The following is a 24,720-nucleotide window of genomic DNA, read 5'->3' on the forward strand; positions in this document are numbered from 1 at the left end:
TTTGGACATGAGACCTTTTGACGGGCCAACACTCAGCTCCATACAACATAGCTGGTCTAACCACAACCCTGTAGAATTTGACCTTAAGTCTAGGCGGTACATTATTATCAAATAAAACCCCCGAAGCTAGCCTCTATCTCATCCAACCTGCTCCAATGCGGTGAGTAACATCCTCGTCAATTTCCCTGTTGCTTTGGATTATAGACCCAAGATACTTGAAACTATCTCTTGTGGGAATGACTTGAGTATCAATCTTAACTTCTACTTCTTCTTTATGCCTCTCCTCACTGAACTTGCACTCCAAGTATTCGGTTTTCAACCTACTCAACTTGAAACCTTTGGATTCCATCGTCTGTCTCCAAACTTCCAACATAGCGTTAATACCCCGTTGTGTCTCGTCAATCAGTACTATGTCATCAGCAAATAGCATGCACCATGGCACCCTCCCTTGTATGTGACATGTCAAGACATCCAACGCTAGTGTAAACAAAAACGGGCTAAGGGCTGATTCCTGATGTAACCCTATCTCCACTGGGAAATGTTCCGAGTCTCCTCCTGCAGTTCTCACCCGAGTCTCAGCGCCTTCGCACATGTCCTTAATTATCCCAATGTATGCTACCGGGACTCCACTAACCTCCAAACACCTCCATAGAACCTCCCTTAGGACTTTGTCATAAGCCTTCTCAAGGTCAATGAACACCATGTGCAAGTCCTTTTTCCTCTCCCTATACCGCTCAACCAATCATCTCACAAGGTGAATGGCTTCTACAGTTGATCGTCCCGGCATAAATCCGAACTTGTTCTTAGATATAGATACGCCTTTCCTCACCCTCTTCTCCACCACCCTCTCCCAGACCTTCATAGTGTGACTCAGCAGCTTGATACCCCTATAGTTGTTGCAGTTCTAGATATCGCCTTTGTTTTTGTACAATGGAATCATCAAACTCCACCTCCAATCTTTGGGCATCTTCTTCATCTTGAAAATGACGCTAAACAAGCTAGTAAGCCACTCCAAGCCTACCCTACCCGGTTCTTTCCAAAATTCCAAAGGGATCTCGTAAGGCCGCCGCGTTTTTCCAAAATTCCACTCCAAGCCTACCCTACGCTACGTTGGAAGTTAACATTATGTTTCCTTTGTGTACAAAACGAAAGTATTTTTTGGAGTATCATTAGCGAGCCGAGGAAAGGTGGGTTGTAACGGCCCATACCTGAAATTACACGTGCCGGTGTAGGCATTGATTGAGATTATTCCCCTTGATTGGGATGAGATTGATGTATTGAGATTATTACCCTTAATTGGGATGCGATTGATGTTAGCCCTATATTGGAAGTCGACCCACACAACATATGTGGAGAGATGGCCTAGCCGATCGAGTGGAGATCGGATGCCATGTCACGCGCATGGTGGTTCCTACTCTTGGTATCACCTTTTATTCGCATCACCGTGTCAATCCACATTGATTCCTGGAGAGATGGCTCAACCGATCAATTTTGTGATCGGACTCCATGCCTCGTGTATGGTGTGATGATCGAATGCTAATGATCTCCCAACTAAAAAAATGTTAATTTTTTATTTTCAAAATTGTTACGTTTTAACTTGGCATTTTGATATCGTTGGTTGTTACTTGCTTCTTTCATGATTATTCCCTTTTTATATTGGCATTTTATTTCATGAGAGGGTATTTAGATTTACATACTAGTACTATTCCATATGTACTAACGTCCCTTTAGCCCGAGGCACTGCATCTTTAATGGATGCAGGTAGTTCGTCAGCGGGCGACTTTGATCCTCGTTAGTAGTTACCCTCTATTCAGCAGGTTATGGTGAGCCCTATTCTGCTCCAGGCCATATGTCACTTGACATTGTAGATTGTGTTTTTAGGTATATCCGAGGCCTTGGCGCCGGCACTTCCATAATACTCTTCTATTGGACTTAGAGGCTCCATAGACATGTTGTGGGTGGTGTTCGATGTTGGGTAATGAACTAGAAGTCTTGGTATTTGGCAAACATGTTTTCCCCTCATAATTATGAACTTTCTTGCTTGCATGCTGCACCTCACAACTTTGCTATGTTACTATAGTTTTCTAAAGTTGAATGAAAGTCGAAATTTCACTTGCACTGTCATATTTATTTTGGAATTCTAAATGAAGCTCCATTAAGTAATGGAAAAAGAATGAGGAACAATTTACTCTTTTCATGTATATCTCTTATTACTGATGCTTATATTGTTCATAGGTAAGGTTGAGTAGAAGGTATCAATTAGGGCTTGACTGGGGTATCTCGGTTGGGCTCCGGTCGCGCTCCCCCATGTCGGGTCGTGACAATATCCAAGTACAACTCATATGAAGAATGTTACATCTCTATATCTACATATCAAATGTGCATGTCATATGTAATGCAGCACAATGATAACCTCACGTACTCACACTCTCTGAGTACTCAAATCTGACTATCTCAATTCTCACTCATCACACTCTCTGAGTACTCAATCTGACTATCTCAATTCTCACTCATCACACTCAGTCACTCAGCATTGTACGATACCTGCGCTCACTACTGGTGTGTTAGACTCCGGAGGGGCGGATCCTGCCCAAACGCTAATATAAAGCCAATATGTCCTGCTGCGGTATGTAGCCCGATCCCATAACAATATATAAAGTACATAGGGCTTGCTGCGGCGTGCAACCCGATCCATAATAATATATATAAAGTCAAGAAGGCCTGCCACGGTGTGCAACCCGATCCATAAATCGCACTTACAACATGGCTCTCAGGCCCCAACTCAGTCATCAATCTCTCTAGTCTCTCGGGCTCACAAATCTCATGCCAATCAGCCCAAACAATGATATATGATACAACAATAAATAGTAACAGAGATTGAGATATGATATGCAAATGATGGATGTGATTGAGTACAAAATTGCCATTTAAGCAAATAATTCAACAGCAGAAATGATCCCAGTGGGTCCCAACAGGAAATGCATATAGCTTAAACATGATTTCTAACATGGATTAAAGCTCAATTACTCTAACACACAGGGATCACAAGAATAGCAACAAGGTTTGATGACTGCACAGTACCACGGAGTCGACCAGGTCACAAATTCTACGGTGCATGCCCACACGCCTGTCACCTAGAATGTGTATCACCTCAACACCAGCCACATAACACGTATTTCAGGGATTCATACCCTCAGAACCAAGTTTAGAAGTGTTACTTACCTCAAACCGTGCAAATCTCTACCCCAACAAGCCTTTGCCCCATGAATCGGCCTCTGAACGACTCAAATCTAGCCATAAACAACTCAATAGAATCAACACGATCTATAGGATAATTCCATATGAATAAGTTAAGTTCTTTTACAAAAGTAAAAAAGTCAACTCAAAAAGTCAACCTCAGGCCCACATCTCGAAATCTGACAAAATTTAAAAAAAATCGAACAACCATTCAACTACGAGTCCAACTCTACCAAAATTACCAAATTCCGACACCAAATCGTCACTCAAATCTCCTATTATTACTCTCCAATATATGGGTCAAAAATCCCCAAATTTTCACTTTAAAAATACCAAATCTATGAGGGAAATTCAACGGGTATTCAATACAAATAGATAAAAACGACCAAAAGTTGCTTACCTCTCTAAATCTAGCGAAAATCCCTTCAAAATTTGCCTAAATCTGAGCTCCCAAAGTCTAAAAATGAATAAATCACGAAACCCTTCGAATTGAACAAGCATTTCGCTTCTGCGGCCCATTAGCTGCTTCTACGATATCTCTTTTGCTGTTAAAAATCCGCATATGCGGAATTACACTAGACACCGGACCTCGTGCACCTGCGGTCCCTTCTTCGCACTTGTTTGACCGCATCTGCGGACACACCCATCGCTTTTGCGATCCCAGCCTCACTGCCCAGCTCCGCTTCTGCGGAATATTTCTTCCAAGAGCGCGTCCACTTCTGCGGATTTCCTCCGCACCTGCGCTTCCCAGCAACCTTCTCCCTTTTTACACCTATGCACACCTAGCCACTTCTGCGGCTCCGCACCTGAGCCAGTCCTTCCGCAGGTGCGGTGACACCAGACCTGAAGCACTTAAGCATATCACCTAAGTCAAATTTCGATCCGTTAACCATCCGAAATCCGCTCGAGGCCCCCTTGACCTCAATCAAACATACCAACAAGTCCTAGAACATGATAAAAACTTAGTCGAGGCCTCAAATCACATCAAACAACACCAAAAACATGAATCACATCCCAATTCAAGCCTATTGAAACTAATGATTTTCAACTTCTACAATCGATGCCGAAACCTATCAAATCAATTACAATTGGCCTCAAATTTTGCACACAAGTAATAAATGACACAAAGGAACTATTGTAACTTTCGAAACCAAAATATGAGCCCGGTAACCCCAAAGTCAACTCTCGATCAAACCTCTCAACTCTCGAAACTTCATTTTCCCCTAATTTTGCCAATTTAAGCCAACATCATCTATGGACCTCCAAATCAATATCCGTACACACTTCTAAGTCCAAAATCACTATACAAAGCAATCAAAACCATCAAAACTCCATTACAGAGTCATTTATACATAAGTCAACATCCGGTCTACTCTTTCAACTTAGGCTTCCAACCTTGGGACTATGTGTCCCAACTCATTTCGAAACATACTTGTAACCAAATCGACCACCCTGACAAGTCATATAATAACAAGTGAGCACATAATAAGCAATAAATAGGGGAACGAGGCTATTATACTCAAAATGACCGGCCTTATCGTTACAACTCTGCCCCCAATTTTACCCGTACATAGATAGTCCCCTTGTTTCTCGGAGAGTAGATTTATCGAAGAGACATGAAGAGATAAGTTAACCCCAGTTCCTTCTTCTGTACGCTACAACCGAGTTGACGGGTCAGCAAAATATGCCATCACTCGCATCGTTATGACTTCGGACACTTGTCAGCTGCCGGTTGACCGTCCCCGAATGTGAAACATCACGTATTGATTAACCTTTCTCTATAAAAGCTTTGACCCCCTTTTCACGTTTTTACTTTTCAATTGGATAGCTCATTGATTTACTCTCAAATTCTTCACTTAGTTCCAACCCCTTCAAGCCTTTACACATTGTTTTTCAGATCTTCATACTTTCATCTTCAAATCTTCGTACTCCTTCATCAAATCTTCAAGTATGACCTTCATACCTTCATTCTTATCTTCAAATCTTAATCCTTACCTTCAAACCTTTATCCGCACCTTCATATCTTCATATTTTCCAGAATCCGATGTCAAAAACCTCCAAATATGTGCCTCAATAGACCGTCCCTTCAACTTCCAACCCGACCACGGATGCCAACGACTTCTGTGGTAGCCCCGGAACCTCCTTTGAAGAGCTTCATTCCCGGGGGCTGCTCCATTGAGAATGACTTCAAAGTCGAAAAAGCGTCCAGTCAACATGACTGAGGGGGTACATATGCTCCATTACCGAAGACACACTCCCTAATGTTCGGGTGGACTGCAAAAGGGAGGGCAAGGAAGTGGTCATCCCCGGGCCCACTGAGGACATTACTACCCAAGTGGAGAGGTATCTAAGTGTTTACACTTACCCCTTCATGCTTGCCCCGGTGGACCCTATAATTCTCAGCTTCTGCAAAAGGTATGAGGTCTACCTCGGGCAGATTCACCCTGTCCTTTTGGAGGATCGTAATCCTCCTCCGCCACTTTATCAATAACATCGAAGGACCTTGGTTTACCCTCGACCACCTGCTTCGTCTCTACAGTCCCCGAGTTTTCTGAGGGGGGTTGATCAAGCTCATCCGTCGAGCAAGCAAAGCTCCATTCTAGAGAATCGACGAATGTCACGACCCAAAACCGACTTAGGCCGTGATAACGCCCAACGTCGCCGTTAGGTAAGCCAACGGTGAACTATCACGTTTATTAACTATTTTATTACTTTCGAAATCATAAACTTTATTATGTAAAGATATTTACGCATTTAAAATCATGGGTACATACCTAATTAGCAAGGCATAAAAATAAAAGGTTATAATAATATGCAAATCCGTAAACATCAACTAGAATTTCTCAAAACTCTGTGTCACAAGTGCATGAGCATTTATTAAGGAGTACAATAATAATACAATATATGTCTGGAATATAAACTAGACAGGATAAAGTAGATAATATGATGGAGACTTTGTGGGCCGCGATACGTAGCTTGGAATGCAGCTCACCATAAAGTATTCTCAACAGTCGCCCCTCCGTGCCAAGATGACCACCAAATGAACCTGTCAGATCCTGCACATTTAGTGCAGAAGTGTAAGATGATTACGTAAATCAATGCGTACTCAGTAAGTATCTAGCCTAACCCCGGAGAAGTAGTGACGAGGGGTTGACATCGATACTTACTAGTGGTCCAATAAAATAGTATGGTAAATCATAAACAGATATGAGTCACAACAGTAATAATGATGTAAAATAGTAACTAATATAATTCTCCAACATTTCTTTTGACGATATAAATCTCTCAAATCTCCTATGCTATCTCAACAGATTAGAAATATGAAATGCAAATCTCAAACGAATAAGTAATACCATATAAGCGCCAGGCCTCAATAAAAGGGGAATCTCATGAATATCCGGACAACTAGCAGTATCACACACGATTATGCCGAGGTCGTACGGCGCAATCCAGAGTGGTGTGTACACTACAGAGTGTCGATCGACGCGAACCAGAGATGCATCCCAATATACTGCTGAGGCGTTCGGCCCGATCCACAGGAAAGGAAAAAACATATCGAATTATGAGTAACGTGCTTACAACATAGGTGCACGAGCATGAAGTAAATATGACTTTCACCATTTATCAAGTATCTCGCCAAACAACTCAAGGTGATAAAGCTCGACCTAATATATTACCAAATCAATTTCAATTATAAATTCACTTAATTAATCTAGCAAAATAAGTTTAAATAATTCAAATATTACATGATAAAGTCCTAAGTCTACCCAAACATAACATGTTTTTAGCTACGTGCGGACTCTCGTCACCTCGTGCATACATAGCACCCAGAACTAGTAGTGCATAATAATTTTAACACCTATGAGGTAGTTCCCCCTCACAAAGTTAGATATGAGACGTACCTCACTCCGAAAGTCCAATAGCCGACTCCAATGCATATCTAACTCCTCAATTCAAAGCCAAACGATCCGAAACTAGTCAAAAAACATGCAAACCAATAAAAATATACGCCAACACTCATAATTAATTAATTTATAACAATTTCCATCTCCGTTCAAAAAGTCAGCAAAGTCAACCCTTGGGCCCACGCATCTGGATTCCGAATATTCTTGAAGATAATCTCTACCCAAAACACCACGAACTCAAATATATATTTTATTCCTAATTTTATGTCCAATTTCGTGGTCAAAATCCAAAAATACCAAATTCTAGATTTATTCAAAAATTTCATGATTTCTAACAATTTCCATGTTTAAATCCTTGTAGAATCCATGTAATTAACTTACAATATGTGAGAATTACTTACCTTGCCATAGATGAAGAAAATCCCCTCTTGAAGAGCTCGAAAGTCGCCCAAACCATGTGAGAATTGGAAGAAATGAACCAAAAACCGAAATAAAACAAGTCTGCCCAGCAACTCCTTTCTTCGCGATCGCTAACAAATGCTCGCGATCGTGAAGACTAACCTCGACCAGCTGCTAAAATGCTCTTCGCGAACGCAACACATAGGTCGCGAACACGGTAGTCAACTCCCCAGTTCCTAAGCGAACGTGACCAAACCATCGCGAATGTAGGATAAATCACCCGGTGCCCTTCCCGCCTAACCTTCTATGCGATCGCAACATCTATCTTGCGATCGCGATACACTGCCGCATAAAGCTTCATGAACGTAAAGCACAAACCTTCTGATGCCCAAAAGACCTTCACGAACGCGACCCCTTCTTCGGGATCGCGATGAAGGAAGCCCATCCAAAACTCACTGAGGCCCCCGAGACCCCGTCCAATCATACCAACCAGTCCCAAAACATGACACAAACTTGCTCGAGGCCTCAAATCACACCAAATAGCATCCAAACTATGAATCAATGATCAAGATCCTTCTTTCAACTTTCAGACTTCGCCGAACGCATCTGAATTACACTTAAACATTTAGGAATGACGCCAAACTTTATGTACAAGTCACAAATCATGATACGAACATATTCCAAGTCTCAAAACCACAAACGGACATCAATAACATCAAAATCCACTTCAAACTAAACTTAGTAAATTCTAAAACCTTCAAAAATGCCAACTTTCCACGATAAGCGCTGAAATGTTACCGTACAACGCGATACTCAACCCGAACGTAAGCCCAAGTCTAAAATCATCATATGAACCTGTTGGAACCTTCGAATCCTGATTCTGAGATCGTTCACCCAAACATTAAACCTTGGCCAATTCTTTTAACTTAAAGCTTTCGAATTGAGAATTTTCCTTCTGAATCAAATCCAAACTTCACGAAATTTAATTGTGACCACATGCACAAGTCATAAAACAAGAAGTGAAGCTACTCAAGGCCTCAAATGGCTGAATAACATGCTAGAGCCTAAAATGACCGGTCAGATTATTACAATGAAGATCATGATCGGGGTTGGTAGGGGAGGTTCGTTTTGGTGAATACTGAAGATCTCATTCCCCCAAAATTTTTACCGTTCCTTGAAAAGTAGAACTCAAACCCTAAGTTATATTTCCTTCCTAAGTATCATGGCGCTTTCTTTGTTCATTTTCTAATTGCTTGTGCCTATCATTGTGAAGTGGTCACCCAAGTTCCCAATGCAGTCCCCCACTTCAAGGAGTGGATCGAGGGGATCTGCAAACAAATATCGTATTTTGAGCGCGAATGGCGCAAGATTTCAAAGGGCAAGTGGGAGGCTCGCTATCATGGTGAATCCTCATCCCGAACAATTCTACTTTCATACTTAACCTTTCTTTCTACTAAGTATTTTCCCTTTTTAGGTTTTCCCAAGACCACTAAGCTTCAGCCATTGGATAAGGACGAGGCTCCGTCCTCACTTGCTAAACCCTCCGCTTCGGGACATCCTGGAGCTGCTGCATAGGAGGAGAAGAAAAAGAAAAAGAGAAAATCATCTGGCTCCCCGGATGCCAAGGTCTAGAAGAAGATGGTAACTGTTTGGGTCCGGAAAAGTAATAAGAAGAGTACCAAAGCTAGGGTACCAGACCCCGACTCCCTCTTTCGGCTCAGGGATTACCCTGAAGATGATGATCTAGAGTTCATCCCTCATGGGTCGACCATTGACATAGGAGAAGAGATGGCTACCGGGGAAAGTGGACGAGTGGCCGATCCTTCTTCAGCTCAGGAGCCAGAAGAAAAATTAGAGGTTATGGCCTCCTGAGAAGATATCCCGCCCCGAGGGAAATAGCCGTTGTCATTAGTCACCATCTCACATAGAGTCTATATTCGAGGAGGCTCGGGCCAATAAGGAGAAATTGAATGAGACGGCATGGGGTGTAGACGAGGCCCTCAACATATTTTTTGATGGCATGGACATGGGCGCGTTGGAGGATGTAAAACCCCGGTGGGTTATTTTGAGAATTTGCATCCCGTTTGGTATCTTAAGGTCTCGAGCAGCTTCGTATTATGTGTTATGACTTACGTGTGTGGTCAAGTTCGGTTTTCGGATGGTTCACGATCAATTTGGGAGAAGGACTCTTGTTTTAGAAGCTTAAGCGGTAAGAGTTGACCAAGATTTGACTTTTATGTAGATGAATCTGAAATGGTATTTCAATATTTCCAACAGCTTTGTATGGTGATTTTGGACTTAAGCGTGCGTCCGAATTTGGATTTGGAGGTCCGTAGGTTAATTTGAAGCATTTTGGCGAAAATTGGAAAGTTAAAGTGTTGGAAGATTGAGAGGTTTGACCGGGAGTTGACTTTATTGATATCGGGCTCGGATGCAGATTCTAAGAGTTGAATTAGCTCCGTTATGTCATTTGGGACTTGCATCAAAATTTGACGTCATTCTGAGTTGATTTGATACATTTTAGCACGAGTTTTGGAAGTTGGAAGATTTGAAAATTCATAAGTTCGATTGGAGGGGTGATTCATAGTTTAGACATTATTTGATGTGATTTGGGGCCTTGATTAGGTGCGTATTATGTTATGGGACTTAATGGTATGTTCGAACGAGGTCCTGAGTGGCTCGGGTGAGTTTCTGGTGTATCCGCATCTGCGGATGTTTGATCATAGATGCGGAGCCGCTTTTGTGAGTTTTTTTTGCTTCTGCGATGTTGAGACCTATGAGGAAGCTTCGTTTTTGTGGAGTTCTGAACATAGGTGCGACGGCCGCTTTTGCAGCCCAGTGATCGCATATGCGACGATGTCCGCTTCTGCGACTGTTTGTGCGCCTCTACGAAGTCGCATGTGCTACTCAATCTTGCGCAGGTGCGGCCACTGGGTTGGCTAGTTGGGTTCATAGATGCAAACTTTTTCTTGCAAATGCGAGGTCGCAGATACGGCGTTTCTATTCGCAAATGCAAAAAAACTGGGCAGAATCACATATATTTGAGGGTTTGGCATCTTTGTTCATTTCTGAGTTTGAAGCCTTGATTTTGAGCGATTCTGGATGGATTCTTCACGAATTTGATTTTGGTAAGTGTTATCTATATGAAAATGATTACATTTCATGATTTTATACTTATTTATATTATTAAATCAGCGAATTGAAAGGAAATAAATGTGCGATTTTGTAAAATCTTTCAAAAATATAAAATGAGGATTTGAAAAGCGATTTGATATCGGAATTTGATAATTTTTGTATGGTTGGACTCATATCAGAATGGGTGTTCGGGTTTTGTGAATTTTATCGAGTTCCGAGGTGGGGGCCCGAGGGTTGAATTTTGGGCTGACTTTTTTAGTTTTAATTAATGATTGAAGCTTTATTATCCGAAATTATTTTCTATGCGTTTTATTTACGATTTGAAGTTATTTGGGCTAGATTTAAGCCGCCCGGAGGTTGTTTCACTCGGGAAGGTCATTTTAGCGTATATGTCTAGCTTCTTTGAGGTAAGTATCTTGCCTAACTTTGTGTGGGGGGAACTTTTCCTTATGATTTGAGTCATTTGTGCTACTTGTGTCATGTGAAGGCCGTGTACGCGAGGTGACGAGTCTATGCTCGGGCTTATTTGTGGAAATTTGACTGTTTAGGACTCTTAGATTCTTATGTTCATTAGATATGAAGTTGTTTTGTCATGTTAAATCCCCCCGTTTACTAAATTCACCCTTACATGTCTTATTTGGAATTGATTGATTCATGTTCTACCCTTGTTGCCAATTAGACCCTTATGTGCCTTAATTGAAGTTGTTGCTTCTTTATTGTTTTGTTGTCTTTTCCGTAGTTGGTTAACCTTATTTGAAGTTATTATTATTTCTTCCGTAATTGTTTAACCTTAATTGAAATTATTAGTATCTCTTCCGTAATTTGCTTAACCTTAATTGAAATTACTATTATCTCTTCCGTAATTGCTTAGCCTTAATTGGAGTTTGTTATCCTTTCATTGTTGACATATTCTTATTTGGGGTCATTGATCCATGCTATCTCTCTTGTCGTCGAATTGAACTTTTATGGAGTCATTGTTACACATTATCTCTCCCTTGTTGAGCTATTCTTGTTGAGACCATTATTCCCTATTATGTCTTTCTTTGTGAGCTCGTTCTCCCATTTCTCTGTTTTCTGAAGTTTCTTGTGATGATTTACTTGCCGTATTCTCATATTATTGTTACTGTTGTTGTTGCAGCAGTACGTTGTGGTTGAGTCATGGGCTCCTTATTGTGAAATTCTATTATTGTTTGGTTTCTCTGGCAAATTGTGATTTTGGGCACTTGAGGTGCGATTTGTGATACGTTATGATATTGATATGCATGCGGTGGTATAAGGTCTAGGTGTTGAAACGCATGCGGTGAGATAAGGTGGGCTTGATATGACTTGCTAGTAGGGGAACTACTAGAAGCCATGTGGTGTGATAAGGTGGGCTAAAACGCAAGATGCTATTTCGGGAAGAATGATTTTCAAAACTAAATGTTAAGGCTCCCGCGGTGATATAAGGAAAGATTGTGATTCATTTTGTGATTTGAGACTACGAGGCGGCACCTCGGTAGTGATTGTTGTTGACATTTCCCCATTTTTCTGTACTTGTCTTTGATCGTTGTTTCCTTAGCATACTATTAATTATCTTTCTCTGTGTTGCACTATTTTCATAGTTCTGTGTAGCTAATCTTTTTATACTATTCATTGTTTCAGTTTCATTTCTGTATTTATTACACTGTACATTTTGTGATGATCGTTTCTTATGAGCCATTCATTGTCTATACTCTTACTTGTTGACTTGAATTGAGGTAGAACACTTGCACAAGCATACACGTAAATAAATCATCCATATCGGTCTAAGAAGATGAATCCTAATGTTTTGACCATTTATACGTCTCCCGTGCACTTACCTTATGCGTGAGAGTTATCTTGTTGGCACGTGAGTTGTCAGTGCAGTCATGAGTCATTATTATTGTTGGCACGTGAGTGGTCCATGCGGATATTAGGTATTGTCACTCCCTTGGAAAGTGAGTCGTCCGTGCTGTGATGAATTGTAATGTGGGCACAAGATGCCAAGTGATTAGGGTTCACGAATTAGGATCCGTGATTGGTGATTTAGAGGTTTGGTACCTTGTGGAAATTCTTGGATAAACCTGGTGTGAAAGCGGTTGTTCCTATTGAGTTGTCACTTGTTTTCCTTTATTTGGTTTCACCGGATTTGAATTATGATTAGCTTACTCTATAGTTTTATTACATGTTTTGCCTCGTTGCTAATTGTTGCTTTAGTTTCCTATTACAAGCATTGTTTTATTATTGTCAACATGCCTAGGTTTATATTGATATTGTCCCTTGTTAGTTCTACATTTATACTTGTTCAGGTTGTTTTGTCTAGTAGGTGTCTTGACTGTCGCTCGTCACTACTCCACCGAGGTTAGTGTTGATACTTACTGGCTACCGGTGTGGTATACTCATGTTACGCTTCTGTGTAGTTTTGTGCAGATCCAGGTACTTCGGAGTTGGTTGTTTACTAGCTAGTTGTTCGGGTTTGTTGTGGAGACTCGAGGTAAATTTGCCTTTGCGTTCGCAGTCCTCGGAGTCACCTTCTAAAATTTTATCTTGTACTGTTTTATTTCTCATCCGGAATAGTTGTATTTGGGGATTTTCTAGCAAACTCAGTAGAGCTTATGACTTGTACTACCAGTTTTGGGATTGTTGGTTTTGTATAGAAAACTCCTACTTTGTAATTAATAGTTGTTGGTTAAATTTTGCCATTAATTTAGTAAGTGTTAGGCTTACCTAGGCCCTGTGACTAGGTGCCAACATGATATCCAACGGAGGGAAATTGGGGTCGTGACAGAGGATTATTCCAGGCTTGGTCACTTGGAGGTCCCAAAAAAGAATGCGCCATCGGGAACAGGCCGAGCTCAAGTCCGAAGGTGGTTAGGCAGTTCTCTGCTCTGAGTGTGGACCCCGACCTTAAAAGAACGATCGTGCTTACTATCCCGGCAGACACCAGGATGCTGTCCGCTCCGGTAGGTGTGGCCAACTATCTTTACTTCTAGTAACCGAAGAGGACCAGGAGAAGATGAACAAAGTAGGAACATCGAGCCTCTTCAGCGAGGCACAACAGGCACTGAACCGGGTAGTTTCCTATCCCTAGTGCCCTTTGCGAATCTTGCTTAGTTTCAACATGCTCTAACGAACTTATCGTTTTGTTTTTCAGGCTTCGATGCTCCACCATGAAAGCTTCCTTCGCCTCGAAAGGAAGTCAGCCATCTCGAGTTCGAGTTCGAGTTCAAAGAGCAGGTCCGGAAGAAGGACATGTATAGGGTTCTTAGTGAACAAAAAGACGAGGCCCTCAAGGATCTCCCAATTCTCCGAGCTGAGCTGGAAAAAGCACATGAGGAGGCCTTGTCCGTAAAATGACAACATGCCAAACTGGTCGAGAAGTTAAGGATGTTTGAGGCTAAAAATGAGAGGTTACACGTAGTGACTAACGACACAACCTTGCTGGTCCAAGAGAAAATAGACTTGATTGACCAGCTCCGGGCCGAGATGAACGAGGTCAAGACTAAGACTAAGGCACTGAGGGGTAGGATGGACCTGCTAGCTTCGAAAAAGAAGGCTACAAAAGAGGAGCTAGCATCGGTCAAGGACCAGCTCCGGGTGGCAAATAACAAGGCTGACAAGTTGTCTCGGCTTAACGATGAACTCCGGGCACAACTGCGTTCAGCCATCTCAGAACGGGATGATCTTGGCCGGGAATACAGTGCGCTAAAGTTCAAATTAGAGGCAACCTCGATTAATTCCTCCGAGGTTGAGTATAAAATCGATGTAGAGATAGCCAAGGCCCGTTTAAGAACGAAGACCAAGTATGTAAAGCGATTGTCCCCGAGGAAGACCGTCGAGGAGATTCAAGCCCAGGATTTTGATCTATCGGCCAAGATTGAAGAGGCCATGAGGCTTGAGGCCGAGGTAAAAGAACTTTATGAGCCCGAAGTGCTCGATGGTTCCGATGATTCCGGTGCCGAGTCGAGCTCCGGTGAAGATCAGGCGGAGATGCCTTAGCCCTTTTTTTGTTTCATTTTTGTACATTTTATTTTTTTTTATTTTGAGGCCGTTTTATTGTGCCTGTCATGACCCAAAATCCATTATAGGTTGTGATGGCACCCAACATCGCCGTTAGGCAATCCAATGGTGATTTACCAACTTAATTATTTATTTTTTAATTTTTAAATCATAAGTTTTATTAGTAAAGAATTCCATGCATTTAAAAATCATGAATACTTAAAATATTAGTAAGATATAAAATAAAAGATGACAATATCAAATCGAACCATAAACAGCCATTAGGATATCCTAAAACCCGGTGTTACAAGTGCATGATCATCTGCTAAGGAGTGCAATAATAATACAATATTTGTCTAGAATATGAAATAGATAGGATAAAGTAAATAAACAAGATGGAGACTCTGAGGGCTGCAATGTGTAGCATGGAATACAGCTCACCATAAAGTCCCCTCAGCAGCTGCGCCTATGCGCCAAGATGACCATCAAGGAACCTGCCAGACCCCGCACATTTAGTGCAGAAGTGTAGCATGAGTACGTAAATCAACGCGTACCCAGTAAGTATCTAGCCTAATCCCGGAGAAGTAGTGATGAGGGGTCGACATCGACACTTACTAGTGGTCCAATAAATAAAATGCAGGGATCATAAATAGGCATGAGATATAACATGATCAGCAGAAAAAGGAACAATAGATAACAAAATCCTTTAACAAATATTATCAGTTAAAGTGCCCCCAAAGGCCACATGCTATCTCAACAAATAGGAACCGTCAATTAAATATCCGATCTTAGGTCATAAAGAGAATATTATGTCATAGCAATTTTACGCACGAATTACGCCGAGGTTGTTCGGCCTAATCCATATAGTCATTTACATACACTGCCGAGGTCGTACGACCCGATCCATGGATGCATCCCAATATATATATAAATATCGCCGAGGCATTCGTCCCGATCCACAGGAATAGTGAAACTCTTCGGATTTGAGAATTATGTATTTACAACTTCAAGGTAAGCCCATAAAAGAATATAAATTCTCATCAATGATTAACAGTCTGCCAAATCTCTAGATAATGAAGCTCAATTTAACATAATCTTTTAGCCAGATTCTTACTTATTAATTCAAGCAATTTAAGATAGTAGATTAAGTTCAAATAGTGCAAGTAATAGCATAATAAGGCCTTTGTCTACCCGGATAAAACATGAACCTAGCTACGTACGGACTCTCGTCACCTCGAGCGTATGCACCCCCCACAGCAAGTAGCACATATCAAATACATCACCTAGGGGGTAGTTTCCCCCTCATAGGGTTAGACAGGAGATTGCCTCGCTCAGAACTTCCAATAACTGGCTCCAATGCCTCTCTAACTCCTCAATTCAAAGTCAAACGATCCGAAACTAGTCAAACAACAAGCAAACCAATAAAAAATATACTCCAAAACTCATAATTAATTAATTTATAATAATTCCCAACTCTGCTCGAAAACTCAACAAAATCAACCCTCGGGCCCACGTGCCCGGATTCCAAACATTTTGGAAGATAAACTTTACCCATAATGTCACGAACTCAAATATATGATTTATTCCAAATTTCATGTCCAATTTTGTGGTCTAAATCCAAAAATACCAATTCTAGGTCTTATACCCAAAACCTCACATTTTCCACTCAAATACTTGAATTAACAAGCCTAAGTTCGTGTATTTAACTCACAACATGGAGTAATCACTTACCTCATGATTGATGATGAAAATGGCACTCCAAAATCGCTCCAAAGTTGGCTCCAATGGAGAAATTAACTGAAAATGAGCCAAACCCCCGTTTTAATACAACACTACCCAGTCTGACCTTCTTCGCGAACACGGCCTTACCCTCGCGTTCGCGAAGAGCATCCTGCTCCAGCTCCAAAACTCCCCTTCGCGTACGTGATACAGAGGTCGTGAACAAAATGCTTCACCAGGCCACCTCTTCACGGAATCGACCACTCCAACACGGCCACTCTAACGCGAACATGAAACCCAAGTTTGTAGGCCCCGCCCTTTTCCCCTACGCGAATGCGATCTCCTGTGCGAATGCGGCGCACATCCGCCACACCTTCACGAACGTGGGAACCAACGCGAACGCGATAAACAAAATTCCTACAGCTCAAATCCTTTTTCGCAAACGTGAGCAAACCTACGCGTTCGCAATGAACAACACCAGAACCAGCATCAGCATCAGCAAAACATGGAGGAAATGATCCACAAAATACCCCGAAACTTACCTTACGCTCCCGGCACCCAGTCCAATCATAACAACCAGTCCCAAAACATGACAAAAACTTGACCGAGGCCTCAAATCACAACAAACAACATCCAAACTATGAATCGACGATCAAGATCCTTCTTTCAACTTTTAAACTTTGCTGAACGCGTCCGAATCATACTTAAAAATTTTGGAATGATGCCAAACTTTGCGTACAAGTCACAAATCACAATACAAACCTATTCCATGCTCAGAATCCCAAATGGAAATTTATAAAGCCAAAGTCCACTTCAAATCAAACTTAGGAAATTCTAAAATCTTCAAAATGCCAACTTTCTACCATAAGCGTCGAAATGCTTCCGGACCACCCGATACTCAACCCGAACATATTCCCAAGTCCCAAATCATTATACGAACCTATTAAAACCTTCAAATTCCATTTCCGAGGCCATTTACTCAAAAGTCAGATCTTGGTCAACTCTTCCAACTTAAAGCTTCCGAATCAACTCCGAACTTTCCGAAATTCGATTAGGACCACACATACAAGTCATAAAACATAAAGTGAAGCTACTCAAGGCCTGAGGACACAGAACGACGTGCTAGAGCTCAAAACGACCGATCGGTTCATTATAGTGTCTTTGTAAATATTGTTTTTGAAATATATATATATATATATATATAACCTTTCCTTTAGCAACACCGTGTTTTTTACTTTTCAGCACCTATTTGCAATTTTTTATTTGTGGATCATCCTTAATGCCTTAGCATAGAATCAGACATAATCTGGAGCATTCGTTCTTTGGAAGCCCGAATGAGGCCCGATTTCGATGATAACTCTGGATTGTTCGTGGCTTCGAAATTTTGATAAAAATCGAAGGCCTTTAAGACACTTAAGTGTTTCAGTCATATAAGATGGTGTTTTGGTGAGGGTAAATCTTTAATAGGTTTTAATTATGCGTAAGGGCCTTACTTTCTGAGTGCGGACTTCGGACTTCTCCAAGCCGTTTTAGGTTGGATGTAGCTTTTTATGTTAGGGCCCTACCTAATAGGCTCAGTGCCTCCGAGATTTGATAGCCCGTGCCATCCGATTTTTATCGGACGACAGCCTCGAGTCATGGTAGCCCGTGGGCTTTAGGATTTAGGATCCGTTGTGAAGCATCGATGGAGCGAAATGCGTAGTGATAAAGTATAAAGAAAATAAGGATTTCTTTCATTGTTTTGTATGTAGAGTACATAATCGGAGGCTCATAAGCCTTGTGTAGTGGCTAGAGTGGGATACATAGGTACAATTCGTTTGACCCTTACAATGAATCTAACCAAGCCGTGGCTTTAAATATTAAGTGATTGCACTTTCTAAAGATCCAAGATCCTGACCTAGGGGTAATGGCCCCCAGTCTTTGAGGCCGAACTTGTGAGGGCTCGAATGCTATTAGTTCGGTGCAAATGATCAACAACTCCAATTTTAGGTCGGCCTTCGAAACTAAGGTAGCACATTTTACTGTTACCTCGTTAAAAACTTTTCCGAAAAACCCACTTCGGGAAAAAACTTGTTCAAGGGAAAAAGAGTACAACACGTGCTTTCAGACCTAATAGTCACATTTGCCCCCGATTGAATACCTGCATAAGCTAGTCCGTAATATAACGAAGTTAAAAAAAAGGAGCTAAGCTAGTACCTTAGCAATGGTACCACTTTAAGTGTGCCACGTTCCAGTTGTTCGGTAGTTGTACACCATTTCCCGACTCGAGTTTATATGTGCCTTTCCTGATTATTCTAATAACTCTATACGGTCCTTCCCAGTTTGGTTCCAGTTTCCCGTCATTTGGGTTCCTGGTGTGTAGTGTTACTTTTATCAACACCAAGTCCCCGACTTGAAAATGTCGAAGGTTAGCTCTCTAGTTGTAGTACCTCCCTACTCGTTGCTTTTAGGCGGCTAACCGGACCAGGGCGACTTCCCGCCTTTCATCCTATAATTCCAGGCTCGTGGTCCTGGCCTCCCCATTTGACATTTCGATAGCATACTCAAACTTGAGGCTCGGTTCCCCTACCTCGACCAGGATTAAGGCTTCCGCTCTTACACTAGAGAAAATAGGGTCTCTCTAGTACTTGACTTCGAAGTCATTCGGTATGCCCACAAAACTTCGCGGAAGATTTCCTTTCATTACTCTGAATCGGTCAATCGCTTTTTCAAGTTTTGGAGTATAGTTTTGTTCATCAATTCTTCTTTCCTGTTGCCACTAGTGTGGTAAGGCATTTATAATATCTTTTTAGTTTTGTGGTCTTCGAAAAACTTACTTAGATTGCTGCCGACGAATTATTTTCCATTGTCGCAAACGATCTCAGCCGGTATCCTAAATTGACATATTATGTGATCCCAGATGAAGTCGATGACCTCTTTCTCCCGGACCTTCTCGAATGCCTGAAACTCAACCCATTTAGGCTAGTTATTTCTCCAAAATCATAGATGTGCTTGACGCACATGGAAACTGCTTTTTCAATGATATCAAAGCATTTTTATCTCACATATTGGTTTATGATATCAAGAATAGTGGTATATTCACATCTCAATAGGAGGACAAGGGGATATGGAAAAGAATCATAGAGAGTCATTTATTCTAAAAGATGGTTGGGAATCGATAAGTAATCAAACTTCCACATTTTCACCTAATTCAATAATGTGAGTGGCCGTAGTAACGAGTAGATACTTATGTATGAGCATAATCTATATTCTGGTTAAATACATTATGAGATATTTTTCATACTTTCCGCATTCATTGGTCATGAGTAATATGTATTGGGCTTTGCTGGGTGCCCATGGCAGGGGATCAATGATGCCCATCCCCCATTTTCATAAACGACCATGGCGACAGGACCGGGTAAGCATCTCTCCCGGTTGATAAATTATTGGGGCGTATCTTTGACACTCGTTACATTATCGTACGAAGTATTTTTACATTTTTCTACATTTCATTCTAGTAGTAATCGACTCTAGTTAACTTCCGAACTAGGGATTCGTCCCCCGAGTGGTTTCTGCAAGTGCCCTCATGGACCTCTCTCATGGCATATTCGGTCTCCCCCAGGCCCAAGCACCTAGCTAGTAGGCCAAAGATGAATATTCTGAACAATTTCCCCTCGACCAAGTTCAACGTGGCAGCTTTGGTGCGCAGAGCTTTCGATTCCTTGGGATCCGATGGCAGTTTTACTATCTTCAGGTAGTCTATGCATTTTTCCTATAATCACTGCTCAAACTTGTTGAGTTTACCTCGATTTGACCTACTTCTACCACCGAGTTCATCAACTGTACCACTGCCCCCGAATCGAATTCATCCTAGACGACAAACGACCCCAAATTGGCCAGTGCATCGGCCTCATTATTTTGATCCCGAGGTACGTGCTGCAGAGTCCACTCCTTGAATTGATGAAGGGTCACTTGCAATTTGTCCAAGTACCTTTGCATCCATTCCTCTTTTACTTCGAATGTTCCGTTGACTTGATTTACGACAAGGAGGGAGTTACATTTGGCTTCGATCACTTCGACCCTGAGGCTCTTAGCCAGTTCTAGACCTGCAATCATAGCTTAATACTCGGCTTCATTATTAGTCAATTTTATAGTTCTAATGGATTTTCTAATTACGTTTCATGTAGGTGGTTTAAATACGATTCCTAGCCCAGACCCTTTCGCGTTGGAGGCATTATTTGTGAATAGGGTCTAGATCCCCGATCTAGTCCCTTAAGAAAGCAGCAGTTCCCTTTCGACATCGGGCATCAAGGCCGGTGTAATGTCGGGCATAAAGTCCGCCAAAATCTGAGATTTTATGGCAATCCGGGGTTTGTACTTGATATCGTACTCGCTAATCTCTATGGCCTATTTGGCCAGCCGGCCAGAGATCTCGGGCTTATGCATGAAATTCCTCAGTAGGTAGGAGGCCACGACACATATGGGGTGGCATTAAAAGTACAATTTTAATCTTCTAGAAGCACTTAATAATGCAAGTGCTAATTTTTCTAGGTGGGGAAACCTTGTTTTGGCATCACCTAGGGTTCTACTAACATAATAAATAGGAAATTTTGTACCTTCATCCTCCCACACCAGGACACCACTTATTGCCACTTCAGAAACCACCAGGTAGAGGAATATTTGTTCGTCTGCCTTCGGAGTGTGTAGCAAGGGGGGCTCGATAGGTATCGCTTGAGTTCTTCCAAAGCTTGTTGGCATTTCGGAGTCCAAGTGAAATTGTTCTTCTTTTTCAATAGTGAGAAGACCCAATGTCTCTTATCTGACCATCTCGAGATGAATCGGCCCAATGTGACTATCTGCCCGATCATTTTTTGTACTACCTTAACGTTGTCGACTATGGTGATATATTCTATGGCCTTTATTTTGTCGGGGTTAATCTCTATCCCCCGATTAGATACTATTAATTCGAGAAACTTGCCCGAGCTGACCCCAAATGCGCACTTCTCTGGGTTTAGCTTCATATTGTACTTCCTCAATATGTCGAAGGTTTCCTGCAAATGTTTCAAATGGTCCTCTTCTCGTAGGGACTTGACCAACATATTGTTAATATAAACTTCCATTGATTTTCCTATTTGTTCTTCGAACATCCGGTTGACTAGGCATTGGTATGTGGCACTGGCATTCTTTAATCCGAGCAGCATTACGTTATAGCATTAGGTGCCGAACTTGGTTATGAAAGAAATCTTCTGTTGATCATCTAGGTCTATCTGAATTTGGTTGTATCTTGTGTCCGGCCATCGTGTTGATCATTCGATCGATGTTAGGCAAAGGGAAAAAATCCTTTGGACATGCCTTGTTTAGATCCTTATAGTCTACACACACCTCAGTTTATTTCCTTTTTTAGGAACTACCTTTATGTTAGCTAACCAATCCGGGTATTTAACTTCCCGTATGGAACCTATTTTCAGATGTTTGGATATCTCGTTCTTGAAGAATGCGTGTTTAATCTCGGACTGTGGCCTTCTCTTATGCTTAATCGGATGGAACTTCGGATCCAGGCTTAAATTATGAGTGGTTACCTCCGTTGGGATCCTTTTCATGTCTAGATGGGACCAGGCAAAACAATAGGTGTTAGCTTTAAGAAAATCAATAAGTTTTTTCCTAAGCTCGAGGGTTAACCCCGTGCACAGGTATACCTTTCGATCCGATAGGTGCTCGATCAATATAACTTCCTCCAACTCCTCAATCGTTGATTTTCTGGCGTCAGTTTCATCGGGTGTTATGAATGATATCGGGACACTGTAATCATCCTCATTGTCTGCTCTGTGCTATTTTTTGTTTTTCCAGTGCGACTGAGGCCGACATCGTTGATTACTATTTAGTTTCTTCTTTTTTGACCGGCTCCACACTTTTTGATGTTGAAACCGTTGGCACCGGGATCACTTCATCGACAATGAACACTTCCCTTGTGGCTAGCTATTCTCCATACACCGTTTCGACTCCTCCCGGAGTGGGAAATTTCAGCACCTGGTAAGGTTGAAGGCACTGCCCTCATATTGTGGACCAACGGCCTTCCGAAAAAAGCGTTATACCTCATATCCCCTTCGATCATGTAGAACTTTGTTTCTTGGGTGGTCGTGGCACTGTTTACCGGTAAACTTGTCTCACCTTTCGTGCTTTCGCATGCCATGTTAAATCCATTCAATATCCAAACCGCCAGTATGATTTTATCTAGAACCGCAGTTGCGCTATGAACCTCGATTTTATGATGTTGGCTGAGCTACCTGGATCAATTAACACACGTTTAACCCAAGATTTATTGATCAGTATAGATATTACCAGTGTATCATTCTGAGGTTGTATGATGCCCTCTACGTCTTCGTCGCTGAATGAGATAGTTCATTCTAAGACATAATCTCGGGTGCAATTTTCTCTCATGATAGACACTTTAGTGTAATTTATCATCGGCCTTTGGGGGACATCGATTCCCCCAATGATCATGTTGATCAAGTGCTAAGGTTCCTCTGGCTCAACCTGTTTTTTGGCATACCTGTTTCTGAAGTGGGTTTTGGCTCGCTTGCTTAGGAATTCTCGAAGGCTCCCATTATTGAACAATCGAGGAACTTCTTTTCTTAACGGTCGGCAATCTCCGGCCCGATGACCGTGAGTACCGTGGTAATTACACATCAAATTAGGGGCCCTCTGTGCAGGGTCGGACTGTAATGGCCGACTCTATACTAGTAGGGTCCACGTTTAAATTATACTCTGAAATCATTAAGCCCGACCACTCGATCCTTGATCTTTTCTCTTCTCGTTCATTGTCGGGTGGCGCCGGGATCTGTTTCCCCTCTAATCCGCGCTTTATGGATGATATCGATCTCTTACCGGTCTTACCTCCTACTCAATGGTTCTCTTAGATCTGTTGTCGGCTCTGATGTGGTAAACAGATCCTGAAAGAGCAGCGAGTTGGTCGTCTTCGACCGTGATCTTACATTGATATCTAATGTGGACGTTGGCCTAGGGGACCACTGGGTAAACCACCAAGTTTTGTTTCAGCTGTTGAAAAGCCAAGGAACATTGGGGGTTGAGCCCTTGAGTGCTTGAATTTCCCAATCCTCCACGACCGGTGGCAGATCCATTAGTTCCATCTGGAATATCGACATGAACTCCCTAAGCATCTCATGATACCATATCATTACTCGCTTGGACAAGGTTTCCCTAAACATTTTCAACAACATCGACTCGATTTCATCGTCTTCTAAGTTGTTCCCTTTGATCGCACATGTATAGGAGGTTACATGCTCATTTGGATCTGTGGTCCCGTTATACTTAGGAATGTCAGGAATTCGAAACCTCTTCGAGATTCGCTTCGGTGCTGCGCTCGGGGGAAAAATCTTTTGAATAAACTTTTTAGAGTTCTGTCCCTTCAATATCGGTGGTGCTCCTGGTATCTGATCAACCCTGGAGTTGTACGTTTCCACCTTTTTTTCGTTAGGCTCAATTTTTTTCTCGCCTGATTCCACCCGTTTTGTCAATGCTTCGAGCATCTTCATCACCTCGGAAGTCTACCCGAGTCTGAACTCACCAGTTCCACGACAACTTGTTCGTCCATACGAGTATTTTCCCGGGACTGTTCGAGTTCGACACTATTAGGGGCATGGCTTTGGTCCTGCAATGGTGCTATTGATGCTTGTTGATCCTACAACATTTTGAAGATCAACAGCAGGCTCACCCCATCACCTTCACCGTCGGGCGCTTCTCGAGCCGCAGGCTGGGGTCCCCCGTGAATGCTATTTTCAGGATCGGTTGTGATCAACATGAGTGTAACAATCCAGACAGTCGTTTTGAGTATTTGTATTCCGTTCAGCTATTTGAAGTCTTGAGTAGTATTGTAGGATGTATTATGACTTATGTGAATTGACGGTTTTGGTTTTATGTTATTCGAAATTTATTTGGAAGAATGATTCTCAACTAAGAAGCCTTAAGTTAGAAGAGTTGACTAATTTTGACTTTAGAGTATTTGACCCAGGATTAGAGTTTTGATAGTTTCGTTAAGTCTGGATGGTAATTTTGGACACGGGCATATGCCTGGATTTGCATTTGGATATTTCTAGGTTTCGACACTAATTGGCGAAAGTTGTAAATCTGAAGGTTTGGAAAGTTCATAAGTTTGACTGAGAGTTGACTTGGATGATATCGGGTTGGGATTGTTGTTCCGGGAATTGATTTGTTATGTCATTTGGGACTTGTGCACAAAATTTGAGCCCATTTCGGGTTGATTTGATATGTTTCGGCACGAGTTTTGAAAATTGAAAGATTCAAAGTTCATTAAGTTTGATTTGAGGTGCGA

General features: G+C 41.8%; 1 protein-coding gene across 1 annotated transcript; it reads left to right on the top strand.

The window, feature by feature from the left end:
• The first annotated feature begins 14,060 nt into the window (after positions 1-14,060).
• On the top strand, positions 14,061-14,672 carry LOC138898053 (uncharacterized). Its single transcript, XM_070184085.1, has one exon. It carries the CDS (start codon positions 14,061-14,063, stop codon positions 14,670-14,672), a length of 612 nt encoding a protein of 203 aa, XP_070040186.1.
• Positions 14,673-24,720: the final 10,048 nt, after the last annotated feature.

The sequence above is a fragment of the Nicotiana tomentosiformis genome, chromosome 8, assembly GCF_000390325.3.
Source record: "Nicotiana tomentosiformis chromosome 8, ASM39032v3, whole genome shotgun sequence".
NCBI lineage: Eukaryota > Viridiplantae > Streptophyta > Magnoliopsida > Solanales > Solanaceae > Nicotiana > Nicotiana tomentosiformis.

Bases quoted from the DNA above. Each gene is read 5' to 3' on its own strand.
- LOC138898053 (XM_070184085.1), top strand. From the start codon at position 14,061: ATGTTTGAGGCTAAAAATGAGAGGTTACACGTAGTGACTAACGACACA.